The sequence below is a fragment of the Anolis carolinensis genome, unplaced genomic scaffold (assembly GCF_035594765.1).
Source record: "Anolis carolinensis isolate JA03-04 unplaced genomic scaffold, rAnoCar3.1.pri scaffold_12, whole genome shotgun sequence".
Classification (NCBI taxonomy): domain Eukaryota; kingdom Metazoa; phylum Chordata; class Lepidosauria; order Squamata; family Dactyloidae; genus Anolis; species Anolis carolinensis.
The window spans coordinates 6,561,117-6,580,290 of NW_026943823.1; the positions used below are offsets into that span (position 1 = coordinate 6,561,117).

A 19,174-nucleotide genomic window follows, 5' to 3' on the forward strand; every position below is an offset into this window, starting at 1 on the left:
GTAATTTTGCCAATGCCTATTGTTTCCAAATGCCGGCTGAGATCTTTTGGCACAGCACCCAATGTGTATTATTATTATTATTACTATTATTATTTTATTATATTATGACACAGCAAACAAGATAGATATGCTGGATTTCGTATCCCAAAATCACAAGTCGAACACTTCCCAAGTGTCTAGGACTGTGTGATGTATTTTCGGATGATGCGTGCAGATCCCAGTAGGGTGGCCTTTTGCAGTTGGCAGATCGTAATTTTGTCAATGTCTATTTTTTCCAAATGCTGGCTGAGATCTTTTGGCACAGCACCCAATGTGTATTATTATTATTATTATTATCATTATTATTATTATTATCATTATCATTATTATTATTATCTTATTATGACACAGCAAACAAGATAGACATGCTGGACTTCATATCACAAAATCTCAAGTCGAACACTTCCCAAGTGTCCAGGACTGTGTTGTTGTTGTTGTTATTATTATTATTATTATTCCCCCAGGTAGGAAGCAGCCAGGCTTTGAAGCTGCAAGGCTATTCAATGCCAATCAAGGTGACCAATTGCAACATTCACACTTGCCTCCAGCAGACAAGAGTTCTGGAGATATATAAACCCCGCTTGCCTAGTTTCCAACAGACTTCACAACCTCTGAGGATGCCTGCCATAGATGTGGGTGAAACGTCAGGAGAGAATGCTTCTGGAACATAACCACAGAGCCTAGAAAACTCACAGCAACCCTGCAATGTCTTTGCTTACAAAGCTATACAAATGCCAAAGGGCTTGTAATTGGTTAGAGATATGTTCCCACTTTCTGAAACAAGCCCTGGGCCTATCCGTGTGTATTCTTTGACCACACAGCATGTTTTTCACAAATGTATTTTCCCCGCATCTTTGCACCGGCAATTTCCATGGATTGGATCTCCCAAGCGGCCGTGTCTCCATGAGTTTATAATAAGCCACATCAATTAGAAGTGGGCGAGGGGGGTGATTTCATTGCAAATTTCTTTTTTGAAAAACACAAAGTTCCGAATTACTGGGCAAATAAAACACACTGACAGTCTATAAATTAAGAGAACTGCATGGAAAAGCAGAACGCCAGGCCCTATCCATTTTCTCTCCTGTTTTTTTTTTTTTTTTTCTAAAGAAAAGAAATTACTCCGGCTTATTTGATTTTCAGGACGATAAAGATTGGAGGCTGTTTTTTCCTGTCGCCATTTTTTTTAATTTAAATAAATCAAAAGTGACTAAATTTTTTTTTATATCAAGATATGTTAGAGCCAGGAAGATTATTTCTCGAGAAACCATTATTTTTCTGTTGATTGGCAGCGCATGTGTTGAAACAGCAATATATTTCCTTTCCCACTGATCTCAGACACTTGCAGAAGTATGTTCCAGGGCAAAAAAAAAATACTCTTAAATGCAGTTCAAATCTGTGGGACAAGGTGAGCTCCCACTGTTAGCCCTAGCTTCTCTCAAGGAACCAGTTTGTCTCTTTATCTAGAAAGGACCATCTGTGAGGCCCCAACCTTGACCCTACACTTAAGAGCCATCTTTTAGGAGTTCTTCTAACCAGGGTTAGGTTAGGTCAAGTTCTTTGTATGTTGTTTTGTATATTCTGTCCTTGATAAGCCCAACTGGCTAATCAATAAATTGTTGTTGTTGTTGTTGTTGTTGTTGTTGTATATCTCATTTCCTGAGACATATACATTTGTGTATAAATCAATGGCGGATTTGGAGGCCAAAACTAAAGACCTGGCTATGTACACAAGCGTTTAACAAATAAGATTTCACGGCTTCGACACCGTCTGGATTAAGGTTTTCGGACAAATTGATTTATGTATTTTATATGTTTTTAAGTTTTGTAGACTGTTTCATGTGTTTTAATGCCTGATGTGAATTGTTTTTAACTGCTTTATGTTTTATGGGATTGTATTGTTGTTTTATTGGCATTGAATTTTTGCCAGATTTGGAAGCCGCCTTGAGTCCCTTCGGGTGAGAAAGGCGGACAGAAATGACGTAAATAAAATAATAATAGCTCCTGCCAACCTAGCAGTTCGAAAACATGCAAATGTGAGTAGATCTTCCCAACATCTGGAGAACCATGACTGCCTTCACCTTGAGAAAGAGAGGAAACTGAACTGCGCCGACATAAACACTGTGAGGATTTGTGAAGAGGCACCATGATGTAATGAGTTGACTGGAAAGGCATGTGTCGACAGCTGATTGGATGAGCCAGCCAGGAGTCAGAATTCTGATTGGCTGCTGTCTCTAGCTTGGGAGACAAACGGTTTTAATTGTCACTTTCACCTCGGAGAGTGAAGAGAGTGCTGACTGGAAATGGTCAGGAAGGAAATGACTGCCAACTCTCCAAAGTCTGATTATTTATAAGGCAAATGAGGCTTTGAATGCGATTTCCTGCTTCTTGGCAGGGGGTTGGACTGGATGGCCCATGAGGTCTCTTCCAACTCTACTATTCTATGATTCTATGATTCTAGGCATATTTAAAGACTGTTTAAAGGGACTACCGTGTTTCCCTGAAAATAAGACAGTGCCTTATATTAATTTTTGCTCCCAAAGATGCACTAGGTCTTATTTTCAGGGGATGTCTTATTTTTCCAGGAAGAATTCACATTTATTGTTGAACAAAAAAATGAACATTTATTATTTACTGTGCAGTAGTTGTCATCATAAACCAGCATAACCAAACTGAATCCTATCAAGAATTTCTTGTTACTACTAATATTTCCATGTACAGCACTTTATGGTACGTACATTTACCGATCCTGCATGCTCTGCTGTTCTGTTCGGCGGGCATGCTTCCAGACAAAAACTTTGCTAGGTCTTACTTTCGCAATTCAGCAAAACCTCTACTAGGTCTTATTTTCTGGGGATGTCTTATTTTAGAGGAAACAGGGAATTTATTCCCTATGTTCTCTGTGTGAAAACAGAGATACTGTTGTATATATTGTTGCCCTGTTTGATCTTTTGAACTAAAGTAAAGATACTGTTACTTGTTACACAAGCCTGAGTGACACTTTATTATGTTGCAGGGTTTATCTTGATTCAGAAACTGTGGCAAAGCTTCTGTTTATTTATATTTACAACCTTCAACAAACACAATTAGAAGAGTTTGAATCAGGAACAATGCCTTTAAGAAAAAGACTATAAAATGCCAGGACTCTACGTATGCATGTCAGCCCATATAAACATTTAGAATTATAAGTCTGAGCCAGCATAGCCAACACTAACAGACCATGGGAGATGAGCATCACTGGTCTGGCAATGGGAGAATGAATGGGGCAAATGCATTTAAACACAGCATAAATATTTTAAGTCATGGAATGCTTGCACACGTGTGGCAGTGAACACGCATTAAGCTGAAAAGCACCCTTCCCCTCTTCTGCTTCCGATATAGTTTTTAAAAAACAGAAAACATTCATTCCTGGAAATCAGTGTTACTTTTAGAGAAACTATGCTTCATACTTCCTTGAGACTGCAAGGGGAAAAAAAGAAGAAGAAGAAAAAAAAGAAATGATTTCATAAAAATTTCAGCATGTGTATCTGACAGTTGCAAATGAGATGCCAGAATAACCCCGAAATGACACGGGAAAGAAACGCTGCACAATGATGGGGAAAGAAAGAGAAACAGTTGGCAAAATGACAAGCAGTGACAAGACTCACTCTAAATTTTGCATTTTTCCCGAGTTTTACGGTTTTTTTGTTTTGTTTGTTTGTTTGTAGAAAAACCACCACCCAAAAAAAGGAACCGAGAAACTTCAAAGCCTTTTCCATCACTAGACATACAGGAATTTTGCAATACCAAATACAATAATAGTACAGAGAAGCAAGTGGCAGCAAAAGGATTCTAAAGGCAGGGGCGGTTCGTTGCAAAAGAGCAACATCCGAAAAGCAGAAATTTAGCTCGGGTTTAGGGTGAAAACTCACAAGCCACGGCTCCGAGGAGCTCGGATACCCAAACCGGAATTTGTTGTTGTGCCACGAAAAATGGGACAGCCCATTGGTGGCTGTTTCGTTGTATGCTTTTCAACTCAGTTCTTGATATAGAATGGGATTTCACATTAGAGGTTTTGAGCTACAAAAATATATAAAATTCAAAATACTTTGTCGACAATACTTCCACTCCGTTCGGCCACTCCGGACACAGGAAAACCGGGGGAAGGAATGGTGCTCGCTTTGCTCTGACCAACGCCCCTGCCCCCCGTTGAACCAAGTGGGATTGTCACATGAAGGATAGCTTCATTTTATAAACAATACATTTAGGGGAAAGCTTTTAAATTACAGCAAATGTGTGAACCATCAGTAAGCTGTTAAAAACAATACATACGCCCTGGACCGACCCCCCGCCCCGCGTGCCCGCCTCTCCTCTCCGGCGTGGCTTAGAGTACTATGTCTTTTAGCCTCTTCACGCCGGGCGAGTCTTTCTCTCTACATTCTTGCAGAAGAGGGTTAATCTCATGCATTATGTTTTCACTGTCTGCGCCTCTCGGCTCTGCCTCCATGGGCCGAGAAGGGCCATTGTTTACAAACGATTCCAGGTCACGGTTTGCCGGGCAGTGCGTTTTGTTGAAGGACACCGATTTGCTCGACAAGGGGCTCTTCAGGTGGACGGGCGACGTGACGGGACTCACGGCCTCGCAGCCGTTCCCGGCCTCCCGGACGGCACCGTTCACTTTGGGGCTACACAGGGGGAGATCCACTGTCCTTTTACCTTTCGCGTTGGCCGGGCCCCGCTCTTCGGAGACGGGCTCGCTGCCGTCTTTGCCAAACGTCGCAAAAGTCCTCTTGGCGCCACAGTCTTCGTAAAGCTCCGTATCCACCGTGGTGGCTTCTATAGAAAGGGACATGACGTTTCTTCCGTGCTCGGGGGATTTCGCTCGGCTGGGGACCGGATTCCGGGGCATCCAGCAGCGATCAGAGTGGCCGAGGATCCGACACTCTTCCCGGCAGTGAAACCCTTCACTCTGATCTATGGAGAGAGGTCGACAGAAAAGGGAAAGGAGAAAAAAAGAAGGGCTTATGATTGTCAGAGTAATTTACGCATGGATGGAATCAGTGGAACGCAGAACGAAGTGACATTCAGAACTCTAAAATCAAAACAGTAGAATCATAGAATCATAGAATAGTAGAGTTGGAAGAGACCTCATGGGCCATCCAGTCCAACCCCCTGCCAAGAAGCAGGAAAGATGGGAACCAACACTCTGAGGGCAGAGGGCAGCTAATGACTGAACAAAGGGGGCCGGGCTGTGGCGCAGCTGGCTAGTAACCAGCTGCTATAAATCACTACTGACTGAGAGGTCATGAGTTCGAAGCCCGGGTTGGGTTAAGCCTCCGAACATTAATAGCCCCGGCTTGATGTTGACCTATGCAGCCCCAAAAGACAGTTGCACCTGTCAATTAGGGAAATTTAGGGACGCTTTATGCGGGAGGCTAATTTACAACACCATAAAACTGCCAGCAAAACACGAGGAAAGGAATGAGGAAGTACAGCCACTACTGGACGGTGAAGCAACAGCTCCCCCTGTGGCCGGAATCGTGAAGCTGGAAAAATGTTAAAAATGCCTCTGAGTCTGTCTAATGTATGTGGTTTGTCTGTTGGCATTGAATGTTTGCCATATATGTGTTCATTGTAATTCGCCCTGAGTCCCCTTCGGGGTGAGAAGGGCGAAATATAAATACTGTAAATAAATAAATAAATAAATAAGGATGCCCCCAGGCAAGAGACAAAACCTTTCCAATGCTAATTAGGGTGATTAACTGAAACATTAATGCTGGCTTCCCAGTGACAAAGGACTCTTGCCACACCCTGGACTTTCCACAGATATATATAAACCTTCCTTGCTGAGTTTCTCCATACCTCACAACCTCTGAGGATGCCTGCCATAGATGTGGGCGAAACGTCAGGAGTGAATACTTCTGGAACATGCCCATACAGCCCGGAAAACATACCACAACCCTACCACAGAATGAGGATGACACTACTACAACACCCAGCAGCCTTGACTAACATAACCAATGGCAAAGATTGCCGGGAGCGGAAGTCCAAAAACCATGATTCGCATCCATACCACAAATCAAATATTATTCTTTGTCAATACACATTTGGAGCTGCAAATTCTTAGGGAGCTGAGACAGTTAAATTATCATGTCTCCCATTACAACCTGTTGTGTGTCTGACTCCAAACAACTGAGGGCTCGTCTCTTTTCAATCCCACCATTTTTCTCCCATTTTCTGTAACAAGAGCCAGGGATTTGGGAAGTGACATTTCAAAGTATTCTTTTATTGCCGCAATTCTCCCCTCCATAGACACACAACACCCTTTTATTATTATTTTAGCAGGTTGAAGTTCAACCTCTGACAGCCGAGGTGCCGGTTGGAATTTCTGCTGCTGTTGCGACTGCTGTCAGAACAAAAAGCTAAAGGGAAACAAGTTACGATGGGAAATAAATTAAGCCATGCTCGGCCTAGGTATGGGTGCACGGAGTCAGCGTTTTCTTCGTCCCGATGCCAGCGCTAAAGGCATGCTGCTTTAAACCTTGCTCGACATGAGATATTCAAGTATAAACTCCAACCCGGGCGATTAATTTTGCCAGCTCCTCTTTTCTTTTTCTTTTTTTTACATCTGAGTTGATTTGTTCTTGATTTCCTGCAGAACTGCAGAAGCGTTTGCAGATTCTGTGGTGCCTGAGAGCCTATCTAATATTTCTTACATTTAAACAGATAAGAAATGATATCTTGGTGGAGCAAGCACAAAACTAAGCAGTATTAATTTTACTGATGGTACAATCATAAAAGCATTAAGAGAGCCTTGCTGAATCAGAGACTCACACCTTCCAAAATGTTATTTGGAAGCAAAATGAAGCCCAAGGGGAGAAACTGGTTCTTAATGGAGCAGAACATGACCAGCTGTGTCTGTCAATGTCTTCTAACTGGTCACAACTGGTCAATATTAGACCATTTTCCCAGGATGAAGGATGTGATGGGATTCCAAAGGGCAAGAGGGAGCCCTAGTGAGCCACAGGCCAATGATGTGACCATTCTTGGTTGAGAATCACTGCTCTAGATCTTCTCAGACTGCAGCTCCTACGATTTGTCATCATTGGCTATGTTGGAACATGCTGTCCTACAACATCTGGGACATGCTGTCCTACAACATCTGGGACATGCTGTCCTACAACATCTGGGACATGCATCCGCCAAACCAAGGATGTTGTAGGACAACATCTGGGACATGCTGTCCTACAACATCTGGGACATGCTGTCCTACAACATCTGGGACATGCTGTCCTACAACATCTGGGGCATGCTGTCCTACAACATCTGGGACATGCTGTCCTACAACATCTGGGACATGCTGTCCTACAACATCTGGGACATGCTGTCCTACAACATCTGGGACATGTATCCGCCAAACCAAGGATGTTGTAGGACAACATCTGGGACATGCTGTCCTACAACATCTGGGACATGCTATCCTACAACATCTGGGACATGCTGTCCTACAACATCTGGGACATGCTGTCCTACAACATCTGGGACATGCTGTCCTACAACATCCTTGGTTTGGAGGTTTAACGCACACAACTGGTGTAGTTTGCACTCACGTAGTCACAACAACCTCAAAACAAAGCCCACAGGCATTGCCTGTCATTGTTGCATGCCCTCAAGTCATATCTTACTTCTGGTGATACTTATCACAAGGTTTTCTCCACAGATTTTTTTCTGAAGATTTTTTCCCCCTTGTCTTCCTAAGGCCGAATTGTGACTTGCCCAAGGTCACCCAGTGGGTCTCCATGGCCAAGTGAGGATCCAAACATTGGTTTCCCCCCAAAGCTTTGTTCACATGTACCTGCACGACACCTGAAGCTTTACCAACCAACAAATGGACTTCTTTGGGAATGATTCTTATGCTGATGTATAGCATCTTGGCCTCTATCTATCTTTACTACAAGTGGAGATGGTTACTCCAACCAACAAATGGACTTCTTTGAGAATAATTCTTATGCTGATGTATAGGATCTTGGCCTCTATCTATCTTAACTCCAAGTGGAGATGGTTACTCCAACCAACAAATGGACTTCTTTGAGAATGATTCTTATGCTGATGTATAGGATCTTGGCCTCCATCTATCTTAACTCCAAGTGGAGATGGTTACTTGGGTTGCCAAGTATCTGAACTAGCCCAAGCTCTTGATGATGGGTCAATACATACATTCAAGGAAAAAGAAATGGAATCAAGAGACAAGGAAATAAGTGGATGCTGTGTTGTAGTTCCAGCAGGGAACGTCATCAGATATGCTTGAAATGGCATTGGAATCACACTCATCTTGAGCCAGGAAGGGAGGAATATATAGCCTCGGACCCCAGAAAGAGAATCATGCAATCGTCTAGATCTTCTCATACTGCAACTCCTAGGATTCGTCACCATTGGCTATGTTGGGACATGCTGTCCTACAACATCTGGAACAGTGGTCCTCAACCTGTGGGTCTCCAGGTGTTTTGGCCTACAACTTCCAGAAGACCCAGCCAGTTGACCAGCTGTTAGGATTTCTGGGAGTTGAAGGCCAAAACATCTGGGGACCCACAGGTTGAGAACCACTAATCTGAAGGGATCCTGCTATTCACTTGAGTGTGTGCATGACTTCAAGTTGACTATTGACATATGATGATTCCAAACATTTCATAGGGTTTTCTTAGACAATGAATACCCAGAGGTAGTTTTGCCAGTTGAAATATAGCCTACAACACATTGAGCGTAATGTTAATATATCCTGGTATAATACATGCTCATTTCCACAACTACAGAATGGATGCTGCAATGGACACCATGCCCTTGAATTAATTGAATCCACAACAAGGCAGTCTGGCACCTTTAAGAACACTTATTTCTAACTAATAGCCTGACAAATGAACATACGTATATACAATTTGTTTTTTAAGTAGGCAGGATTCCTGATGAGAGGCTTCAAGACTTGTAAAGAGTGACAGTTTCATTAATTGGTAAAAGTCTTGCACAATCAAACCGAAATACCCAGAAAAAGCTCACTCACATCTCAACTCAGGAGCCCATTGTATATAGGATATCTGTTTTCATCCTCAGACAATGCCACATGGTTCAAAGTCCCTAGCAATCCATTTTGTATGGGACCACAACTCATGAGAAGCAGAGCACCAATCCCTGACATCTTCAGTTCGAAGAACATGGGGCAAATGTAGAAGTTTGGAAAAGTCAGTGTTCCTGAGAGTAGGCAATAATTGAGTTCTTGACAAATAGCCTGCTGTGCTGGTACGGTTGTACCAGAAGCTCCTACTTTATTTTCTTGCTGCTAATGTTTGCAGTCATAGGACAGGCCGCCTGTCAATCATCATTAAGTTGGGTTCCGCCCCTTGTTCAGGGCTCTGGGAGGGAAGGAGTCATTTTTAAGTCAGTCTCACTTAAGGGAGCTAAGCTATAGGACGTAGGCCAGCTCGTCCCGTAGAAAAGCTTCATATCTCAATAACATCCGGGGATATAGAACATCCGAGAAAACAGAAACAGAAATTCCAGGGGAAAAGGTCCTCTCAGCGTCACAGCTCCTGAGGGAAACAGCCCTAAAGTTTCCAAAGAAACCTCGGAGAGAGAACAGCATCACAGATTCATGGAACCCCAGCTGAAACATCTGCAAGCCTTGGTTGGTAGGTCTACTCGATGCCCAGACACATTTGGAATCAGTAGTAGGTCCCACATCAGCTAGGCCCATATAATAGACAGCCTGGGAGAGGTTATAAGGGGATTTTCTTCTTACAGAGAAAATATAGTTATCCCAAGCCAATTGCCCGTCCCCTGGGGACGAGATTGAAAAGCCAACAGTTTATTAAGGAAACCTTGAAGTGTTATTTGACTCCTTGAAGATTTATGATTTGTTTATCAATAAAGACTTTGTTATTTCATTAAAGACTCAAAAGGCCATCCTTTTCAGGGAAATCCTCAAGAACCTCTCTTTAGGCGCCCTGGCTTCCCGCTGGGCATAAAGTATACATCCGATACAGAAGACAATAGTTACAGGCCCAGAACATCTGCTCTGGTCTAATTCTTGTGTTCCAACATGTCTAATGCAGCATCCATTCTACATATCCATACTAATTTTTGCCTTTAGCTTCATTCTTTGAGCCTCAGTAGACACTTTTGCCTTTCAGGAACCACTGTCTATGTCCATCTTATTTTCCTGAGTTCTTAGAGTTAATAACACCAACCAACACAATGGTGTTGAGCAGTCCCAGCCCTGTGGATGATTTGACACTTGGATTATGCATGCCAACTATCCGTGGATGGATCCTTTGGGTGCTCTGTTGATCTGCGTATGCAATCCTTGCTTTTCGGTTCCATTTGTATTTCCTACACATTCTAGCACAAAAAAGGACTGCTAAAAATTCTCAGCACATAATACAATGCAGCAGCAGCGACCAAAAAAAAAAGCAGCTTTAGCGCTTACAAGGAATCAGCTTGCAGAAAAGCAAACCTTGAGGAAGTTGCAGCAGGGTGAAGAGCTGGAGAGATAGGGAAAGCAACACATTGTTTGGTATCCTACCTTGCAAATGTAAGCACAGCAGCCACGCTATTATAAAAGGGCAAGTAAGTGCACATAACTACTAGAGGTTTGAATCTGGCTGTCTACGCTCGTATTCTGAAAATGGAGATGGAAACCACACAGACAGACACACACCACAACCTAAACTGGGAATTGATGAAGCAGGGCTTTAAAGTTAGTATCTCAGTGGTTGCTGAATGGGACTCAGAACCACTAGACTGAGACTTGGGACATCCAGAGCCCAGTGCCTTCTATGCCATGCTTCGTAAAGTGTGGGTCCTGACCCCAAATAGCCTAGTATTGGGATCCCAAAGTTTGGCAACAGTAAAAGGTTTCTGAATGCCTCCTAGACATTTGCACAAATCTGTTCGTATCAATGTGTAGTGTTTACAGTGGACTCTGCAGAAGATGCTTCAGCTGTACTTCATAAAGAGTAAAAACAATCTGTTTAAGAAGCTTTGCAAATGCTGATTTATTATCAGCACATGTTTGATCTCTAAATATATCTATAAGGAGCCCCGGAGGCGAAGTGTGTTAAAGAGCTGAGCTGCTGAACTTGCAGACCGAAAGGTCCCAGGTTCAAATCCCGGGAGCAGAATGAGTGCCCACTGTTAGCCCCAGCTTCTGCCAACCTAGCAGTTTGAAAACATGCAAATGTGAGTAGATCAATAGGTACCACTCTGGCGGAAAGGTAACAGCGCTCCATGCAGTCATGCCGGTAACATGACCTTGGAGGTGTCTATGGACAACACTGGCTCTTTGGCTTAGAAATGGAGATGAGCACCAACCCCCAGAGTCAGACATGATTGGACTTAACATCAGGGGAAACCTTTACCTTTACCTTATATCTATAATGTAAAACATTCTCAGCCAGCCCTAACAAGTCCTGTCTAAAACCAGTCAATGTCTCTCAGCCTTACTTCTCATCATGGAAAGAGTAAAACGTTGAGCAAGACCACCTTTCCTGAGCTCACTAGAAGGAAGATGGGATCTCAGGCCCAGATAATTCTGAGCCCAAATTTGAGACCAAGAGATAGGCCTCGTAATGTCATTCAGCATCGTGCATACAGTATCAACCAGTTGTTTACAGCTTGTCATGCACACACAAAACACATTTTCCTGTTTGGAAATTATGACCGAAAGCTTAGTTGCAGAGGTGGTCAATTCTTGCTTATTTAGGGAGGCATCATAAGGAATATTTAACATAGCTTTATACTCAGCCCTCCATATCCTTTTATTCAGAACAAGGAGAATAGAGCAAAAGAACAATAATACAACAAAAAGAAGCAAATTTGTATACTTTATGTTATAAAAACTATGTAGCTAGTTATGTAACTACTCCGACATACTATTGAACTAAATCAAAAACAAACCCACTGGCAACAATTCCCGACATTAACATACACACATTATACTAAGCAACAACACACAAACACAGAAACAATTCTATGAACATTACTGTCTGTTGATTTTTATCTTGTATTATTCTATTCCCTTTCATTCCTGTATGTCAGTGGTTCCCACCCTGTGATCCATGGACCACCAGTGGTCCCCAAGAACTAAAATATGGTCCACAACCTCACTGTTACTACACCATTGCAACAAGAGCAATTGGTCTCACAAAACCCTCTTATATTGCCAAGGCAATGGGATGCCAGGAGGGGAGAGGCTGACTAATCACGAAAAGCATGACAACAAGCCTCCTGACTGCTGCTTCTCCTCCTCCTCCCTATCCCCGAGCAAAGCAGTTCCATGTGGCGCCTTGATGTCTTCAATTTTAGACCTGTTCCTGGGGTTATTTGAGGTGCTGATTCAGAAAACAGCATTGGATAGACCACATCAGTTCTAGATTATTTGATATGGTTTTCTGTGGGCAAGCAGATGGCGACTACTGGATGGTGTATGTTCTGTATCAGAAACTAGAGCTGATGTGGTCTACCCAATGCAATTTTCTGAACCAGCACCCCCAATGATCAAACCGAATCAAAAGTTTATTTATTTATTTATTTACAGTATTTATATTCCGCCCTTCTCACCCCAAAGGGGACTCAGGGTGGATTACAATGAACACATCTATGGCAAACATTCAATGCCAACAGACAAACAACATACAGTATAGACACACACAGAGGCATTTTAACATTTTTCCAGCTTCACGATTCCAGCCACAGGGGGAGCTGTTGCTTCACCATCCACTAGTGGCTGTACTTCCTCATTCCTTTCCTCGTGTTTTGCTGGCAGTTTTATGGTGTTGTAAATTAGTTAAATTAGCCTCCCACATAAAGCGTACCTAAATTTCCCTACTTGACAGGCACAACTGTCTTTCGGGGCTACATAGGTCAACAGCAAGCCAGGCTATTTAATGGTCGGGGGCTTAACCCGACCCGGGCTTCGAACTCATGACCTCTCGGTCAGTAGTGATTTATTGCAGCTGGTTACTAGCCAGCTGCGCCACAGCCCAGCCCAGCTGATTTTTAACCCTTTTGGTACTAATGTTGGAGAGTGGTCCCTGGTCAAAGTAGTCCCTGGTCAAAAAAAAGGTTGGGAACCACTGCTGTATATCTATGAATCCTGCATCCATATAGTCAACCACCTACACACACCAAAAGCAAACTATAGTTTTGCCATTTTACATACACGCACAAAAATCAACACCTTGATCATCTCAATGTATATATAGAAATGAAAACTCCTAGTCTCATGCTTGCAAGAGGCTTGAACGTGTGTGAGCAAATGTCCAAAGCCAGATGGAAGGCAGACTGCGATAGTGAGGCACCGCATTCCAAGCTCTGTGACTAAGAGAAGCCAAGGTAATTATATAAACTATTGATTCATGCCTCGTTCACACCTATCTGCATGATTTGTACAGGTTACAGAAATCTAGAATTTGGGATTTGGAACTTGGGTTACCTCGATGCAGAACATTCTAATTTCCAGCAAAGTTGCAGAACTACTGACAGCATTGAACAAGAGACCACAAGCTTGGAAAACAAAGAGTGCATGTCACTGGACATCTCTACACTTTCAAACACTCGTGTCATGTTCAGAAAATTGTGACTTTTTATGGCCTTCAATTGAACAAAGGAACACAACTCTTATCAGCTTTAGCCAACATAGTTGAAGATCAGGGATAAATTTTTTTTCGTGTCAGGAGCAACCGGAGTTGCTTCTGGAGTGAGAGAATTGGCTGTCTGCAAGGACGTTGCCCAGGGGACGCCAAGATGTTTTGATGTTTTACCATCCTTGTGGGAGGCTTCTCTCATGTCCCCGCATGGAGCTGGAGCTGAGAGAGGGAGCTCGTCCACACTCTCCCCGGGTGGGATTCGAACCTGGCAGCCTTCAGGTCAGCAACCCAACCTTTAAGTCACAAGGCTTTTATCCCCTAGGCCACTAGAGGCTCCATCAGGGATAATGGAAGTGGCAGTCTGATCATAGAATCCTAAAGTTGGAAGAGACCCCCAAGGCCATCCAGTAAAACTACCTTCTGTCATGTAGAAACACACACAATCAAAGCACCCTTGACAGATGGCCATCCAGCCTCGCTTAAAAACCTGCAGAGAAGGAGAGTCCACCACACTCCAAGGCAGCACATTCCTCTGCCGAACAGCTCTCACTGTCAAGAAGTTCTTCCTGTTAATGATATCTGGAGAGCCGTGAATTGTTAATCCTTGGTCTAATTACTCTCTGTGTCTCAGGAAGCTCTGATGCAAGCTCTGGTACTCATCGTTCATCGTAAAGAGGCTGCAAGTACATATCCTTGTTGACATCTGGCCTACTTTCACTTTAACTACCAGAAATTATTGAGAAGCTGGACCATTCCTGGCTTTTGTGAGAAAGATATGAATCTTATGGGTGAAGCACAACACACCAACATACAACCACACTCCCCATAGCATGCCACATAATCTACCAATCTTTCCATCGTTCTCTTCCCTTTTCTCCTTCTTTCATGCCCAGGCCTCTTCTACACTGCCATATACAATCCAGATTATCTGCTTTGAACTGGATTATATGGTAGTGTAGACTCATATAATCCAGTTCAAAGCAGATACTGTGGATTATCTGATTTGATATTCTGGATTATATGGCAGTATAGAAGGGGCTCCAGTAAGTGGTACTGAAAACAGCAAGCCAACTTGCGTGCCATAGGGAGCCATACCTGTTGTAGCTCGGCAAGGGGCTGAGTTTTCTGATATTTCAGAGGACGAGCACTTTGATGGGTTTCAAATAAAGAGTCGGTCAGTATTGTTGGATTTTGGTTGTGCGTATATGAAATGTAAATCAAGTGTTTCTGTTGTTTTGCAAGTGTGTGTTTCAGCAATGAAACAGTTAACAGCAGACCAGTTTGACTGACAGCCTGTTGTGACATATGAGACATGATTTCCACCCTTGGAGGTCGGAACTTCCTTCAGATTAAGGAATGTGCTTTCTTATCAGTTGTACTGTGAGAGACAAGCCGAGCAGAAGAATGCTCGAGCGGTGGCTTCGAGCGATGGACTTTGCTGCTTTATAAATATCTCTGTAAATATTAAATAGATGTTTGAACTTCAGACTGCAGATGTCTTTGAGTCTGACATTGGAGGAATTGGTGAGGGCAGAAGTTCACCAATTCATCAGGGTGCTGGTCCGGAGCATGATTGATCAATGGTTTTGAAGAAACCCACCAACACGCACCCTGACCCCCGGCTCTACATCTTGACAAGTATTAGGAGAGAATTGCAGGCAGATGAGGCTGATATTTTGGATTCCTGTGCTCGTTCCCAAGCAACTGGGGAATGTGAAAGTCCCAGATCTGGCTTTCGGTCAATGGGGAGTTTTCCCAAGAAGCCAGATTAGGCTTGAGAATGGAGGGAGTGAAAAACAGACTAATTAGATGCTCTGAGAGAATCCATATCAAGACCCTGAAGTCCAGGTGTGTTCGGCATGATCTCATGGCTACTTGGAAGGCTTAATTTATCGGGACATTGGGACAGTGAGGACTCATATATTCCAGTTTAAAGCAGATAATCTGGGATCATATCCTGAGATAAAGGGCAGTGTGGAAAGGCCCTAAACATAGGATTTCAGTACCTGGGGCATACCTGCATGGTTATCCAAACCACATCCAGAAGGACCTGGCATCTTTCAGCCTCATTATTGTAGGCCTTTTACTGAAATGTTCAATTTTTCTTTTCTTTTTTGTAGAAAAAGAAAAATAGAAACTCCTCCAACTGCTCACCAAAGTGAAGCTGCTTTCCAGTGATCTGGTTAATTAACAAAAAAGGCATGGGTAAATCTGACGACGACTCGGCACTCACTTTACTTCTCATACATCTTAACAGTATGCTATTTATATTTAATGCAATTAAATGCTTTTCAAACTAGGGCGATTGCAGCATGCTTCCCACACAAATATACAGACGCCACTTATAGGGCTCCACTTCCAAACTATAAAACAGGCATTTCGCTTCCCCCCGCCCCCAAAAAAGGAAGAAAATCGAGAGAGTTAACTTTTATACAATATATTATGGCAATTTCTTTCCTAGGCAAGCAGAAACCCAGGTGAGTTTCACATCCCAGTCCCTCACACTGATCATTAGAGAGATATGATAAAGTAACTGCGAAGGTTAAGAATTTGTTATGAAGCGCTACCAATTATTGTGTTCCCCTATTTGTACATGCTTTATTATTTGCAGCCTAAAGTCATTGTGTTAGTGTTAGTATATGTTTCTTAGCTGTAATTAGCCGGAACTTTTGGTCGCTGTGGAACCAAGGTGACAGTTATTTCATAAGGACCCCCGGATATCTTCTGCAAGGCTCTCAAAAATATATACGCTTCCACAACAAGGTGCTATATGGCCTAAACTTTTGGAAAACGGAAATCTCCATAACCTATTGGAAATTTTATGATCTTTGGAAAATCATGACCTTGTTAGAAGTCATAACCTTTTGGAAAATGATGCCACAACCTCTTGGTAAAAAGCATGACCTATTAGAGTCATAACCTTTTGGGAAAATGGCATTCATGCAAGGCAATCAGGTTTCTCAGCTGTTAAACTGATGTAGATATTTATTTGAACTATTAGGGACAAAGATATGCCAATGCACAAAATACATATATATATAGTAGAGTTTCAGAAGTGTTATTTTAGTTGCCCCAAAACATCTCCTCTTGTCTTTAAATCATGCTCTCAAGAGACAAAAATAAGCAGGCTTCTTAGTTGGTTTACTCACAAACTTCGTGTATTCATCATACAGGTACATTGCTTATCAATCCAGTTACAAATAGATTTGAAATTGTTTCTATGTGTAGGTAACACTGATCATAATTTTAGAATCAACATCTATAGTCCAATGGAGTCTAATGTCTTCTGTACTGCATACTATTCCTGCATTGAAGTCTGAAGAATACAGTTCTTACTGAAGTCTAAACTGAACTGTTCTAAAATGAACAAGCCCACTGTGACGCCCATGAATGACGGATCTGAACCAAACTTGGCACATAGACCCCCCCCCCATGACGCACTTTATGTCCTGGTGCGATTTGGAGGGGGATTGACCACGGATGATGGGATTTGTAGTACTCAATCACTTCGGCTTCTAGAGACCACTGCGACCCCCATGAATGACAGATCAGAACCAAACTTGGCACACAGATACACCCCCCCCCCATGACCAACAGAACATAGTGGAGGGGTTTTGGGAGTAACTGACCTTTAAATCTGGGAGTTATAGTTCACCCATATTCAGTGAGTCCTCTAAACCCCATCAGTGATGGATCTGGACCATACTTGGCACAAAGATCCAACACAGCCAACTTTGTATACTGGCAGTTTGGGGGTGATTGACATTGGCATCAGGGAGTTATAGTTCACCTGTATTCAGAGAACACTGAACCTAGCAGATTATGGACCTGGACTGAAATTGTTGGTGTATTTTGGTGTAAGGGTGAAATGTTGAATCAAGTGTTTTGCAACTGGAGTTTTGCAACTTTCCAGCAGCACACAGGTTAATGGCAGGCCAGCTTGAGTGATAGCCTGCCTAGCCAATAGGTCAAGCCTTCCAGTCTCAGAGGGCAGACACGATTTTGGGAATTGCAGTTAACCTACATTCTTATGCATTTTCTAATGGGAGCATTAATAAAATACAGGAGCAAATTCTGAGTTTTTTGTTTGAGAAAGGGGTTACAAATTACCAAACTGATATTGCCTAACATCAAAAAACAAACAATGTCCTTTTCAAATAACCCAGGCATTGCTGGATCTCCATACATACACACACAATCACTTTGGATTCCAGAGACCACTGCGACCCCCACGAATGACAGATCAGGAATATATATATATACACACACACACACACACACACACACACACACACACTAGCTGTGCCCGGCCACGCATTGCTGTGGCGAACTATGGTGGCATGGGAAATAAAGTATTGAGGAATTGGTGGTAGTTAAGGTAAAGGGTAAAGGTTTTCCCGGGACATTAAGTCCATTATAAATGGGTTATATAGCTGTGTGGAAGGGCCTTGAGTCCACACTGCCATATAATCCAGTGCAAATTAGATAATCTGTGGAAGAGACCTAAGTGAAGCCTAACTCTGCCTGTCCCCTGGGCTGAGTGGGTTGCTAGGAGACCAAGTGGGTGGAGCTTAGCCTTCTAACTGGCAGCAATGGGATAAAAACAATTATTCCTCTCCCTCTAACTAGGACTTTAATTTTCTTTTCTTTTTGTTGTATGAACGTAGAGGCATGGATGAGGGGTTGTGCTGCCAAGTTTGGTGTTTCTGAGATGTGCAGTTTTGTTGTTTTGTCCTAGGCTGAAATTTCATTACCCTTTTATATATATATATATATATATATATATATATATATATATATATAGAGAGAGAGAGAGAGAGAGAGAGAGAGAGAGAGAGAGGGGGGGGGGGGAATAACTTCAAAGCCAAGATGGGTCATGTGGGTTCTCATCCCAAAAAGCCACCACAAAAGAAAAGACTCCAGAAATATTGCGCTTATATTGATCCCAAAAGCTCTGAGCCACGTAGCCTTCCGACCGTTGGGGAAGTTGCAGCTTTGCTTTACAAACACCTGGGATTTTATTTTTCTTTAAGGACAGCCAAGCAACGTGCTGAGCTTTTCATCTGCATAAAAATGGAAATGAAGCCCTTGCTTTAAAATGGAAGCTGGGAGGACGGAGGGGGCAGAAGGCCTGGTGGGGAGGAAGGAGCGCATGGAGATGAAAATGTGCCAATTTGCTGGGAAAACCTGGAAGCAGCGCGAAGGCAAGGAAACCAAAAGCAAATGAGGCCCGGCAGGAGCAGCCACAACAACAACAATCAAAAAGCACAATGGAACTGCCCATCGTAAGGCCCACACTGTGTAGCAAATTCGCCTGCCTGACGACGACGGCTCCCCTCAGTTTCGCTGCATTTACAGAAATCTATTACGGAAGCACATTACTCGCTCCTTGAGGAAGCGATGGAAGAAGGAGCCGAGAAAAACAAGCCTCTTTTGCCAACCAAACACCAGGCTGGGCTTTAGAATTTTTTAAAAGCCTCTTATTCACAGAAGCAAAGGGGGATTTAAATTGGAGCCAAGAC

General features: G+C 42.9%; 1 protein-coding gene across 5 annotated transcripts in view; it reads right to left on the reverse strand.

The window, feature by feature from the left end:
• The window catches only part of pcdh19 (protocadherin 19), a 420,594-nt gene that overhangs the window by 197,753 nt on the left and 203,667 nt on the right, over nt 1-19,174 (reverse strand). For 2 of the 5 annotated variants that reach the window (XM_062964020.1, XM_062964019.1), the window contains exon 6: nt 3,074-4,989. The exons of the other annotated variants lie outside the window; for them this stretch is intronic. In XM_062964020.1, the coding sequence (XP_062820090.1) occupies nt 4,400-4,989 (590 nt within the window). In that variant the 3' untranslated portion in view covers nt 3,074-4,399. Of the gene's footprint in view, nt 1-3,073; nt 4,990-19,174 lie in introns of those variants that run through there. 5 annotated transcript variants of the gene reach the window in all.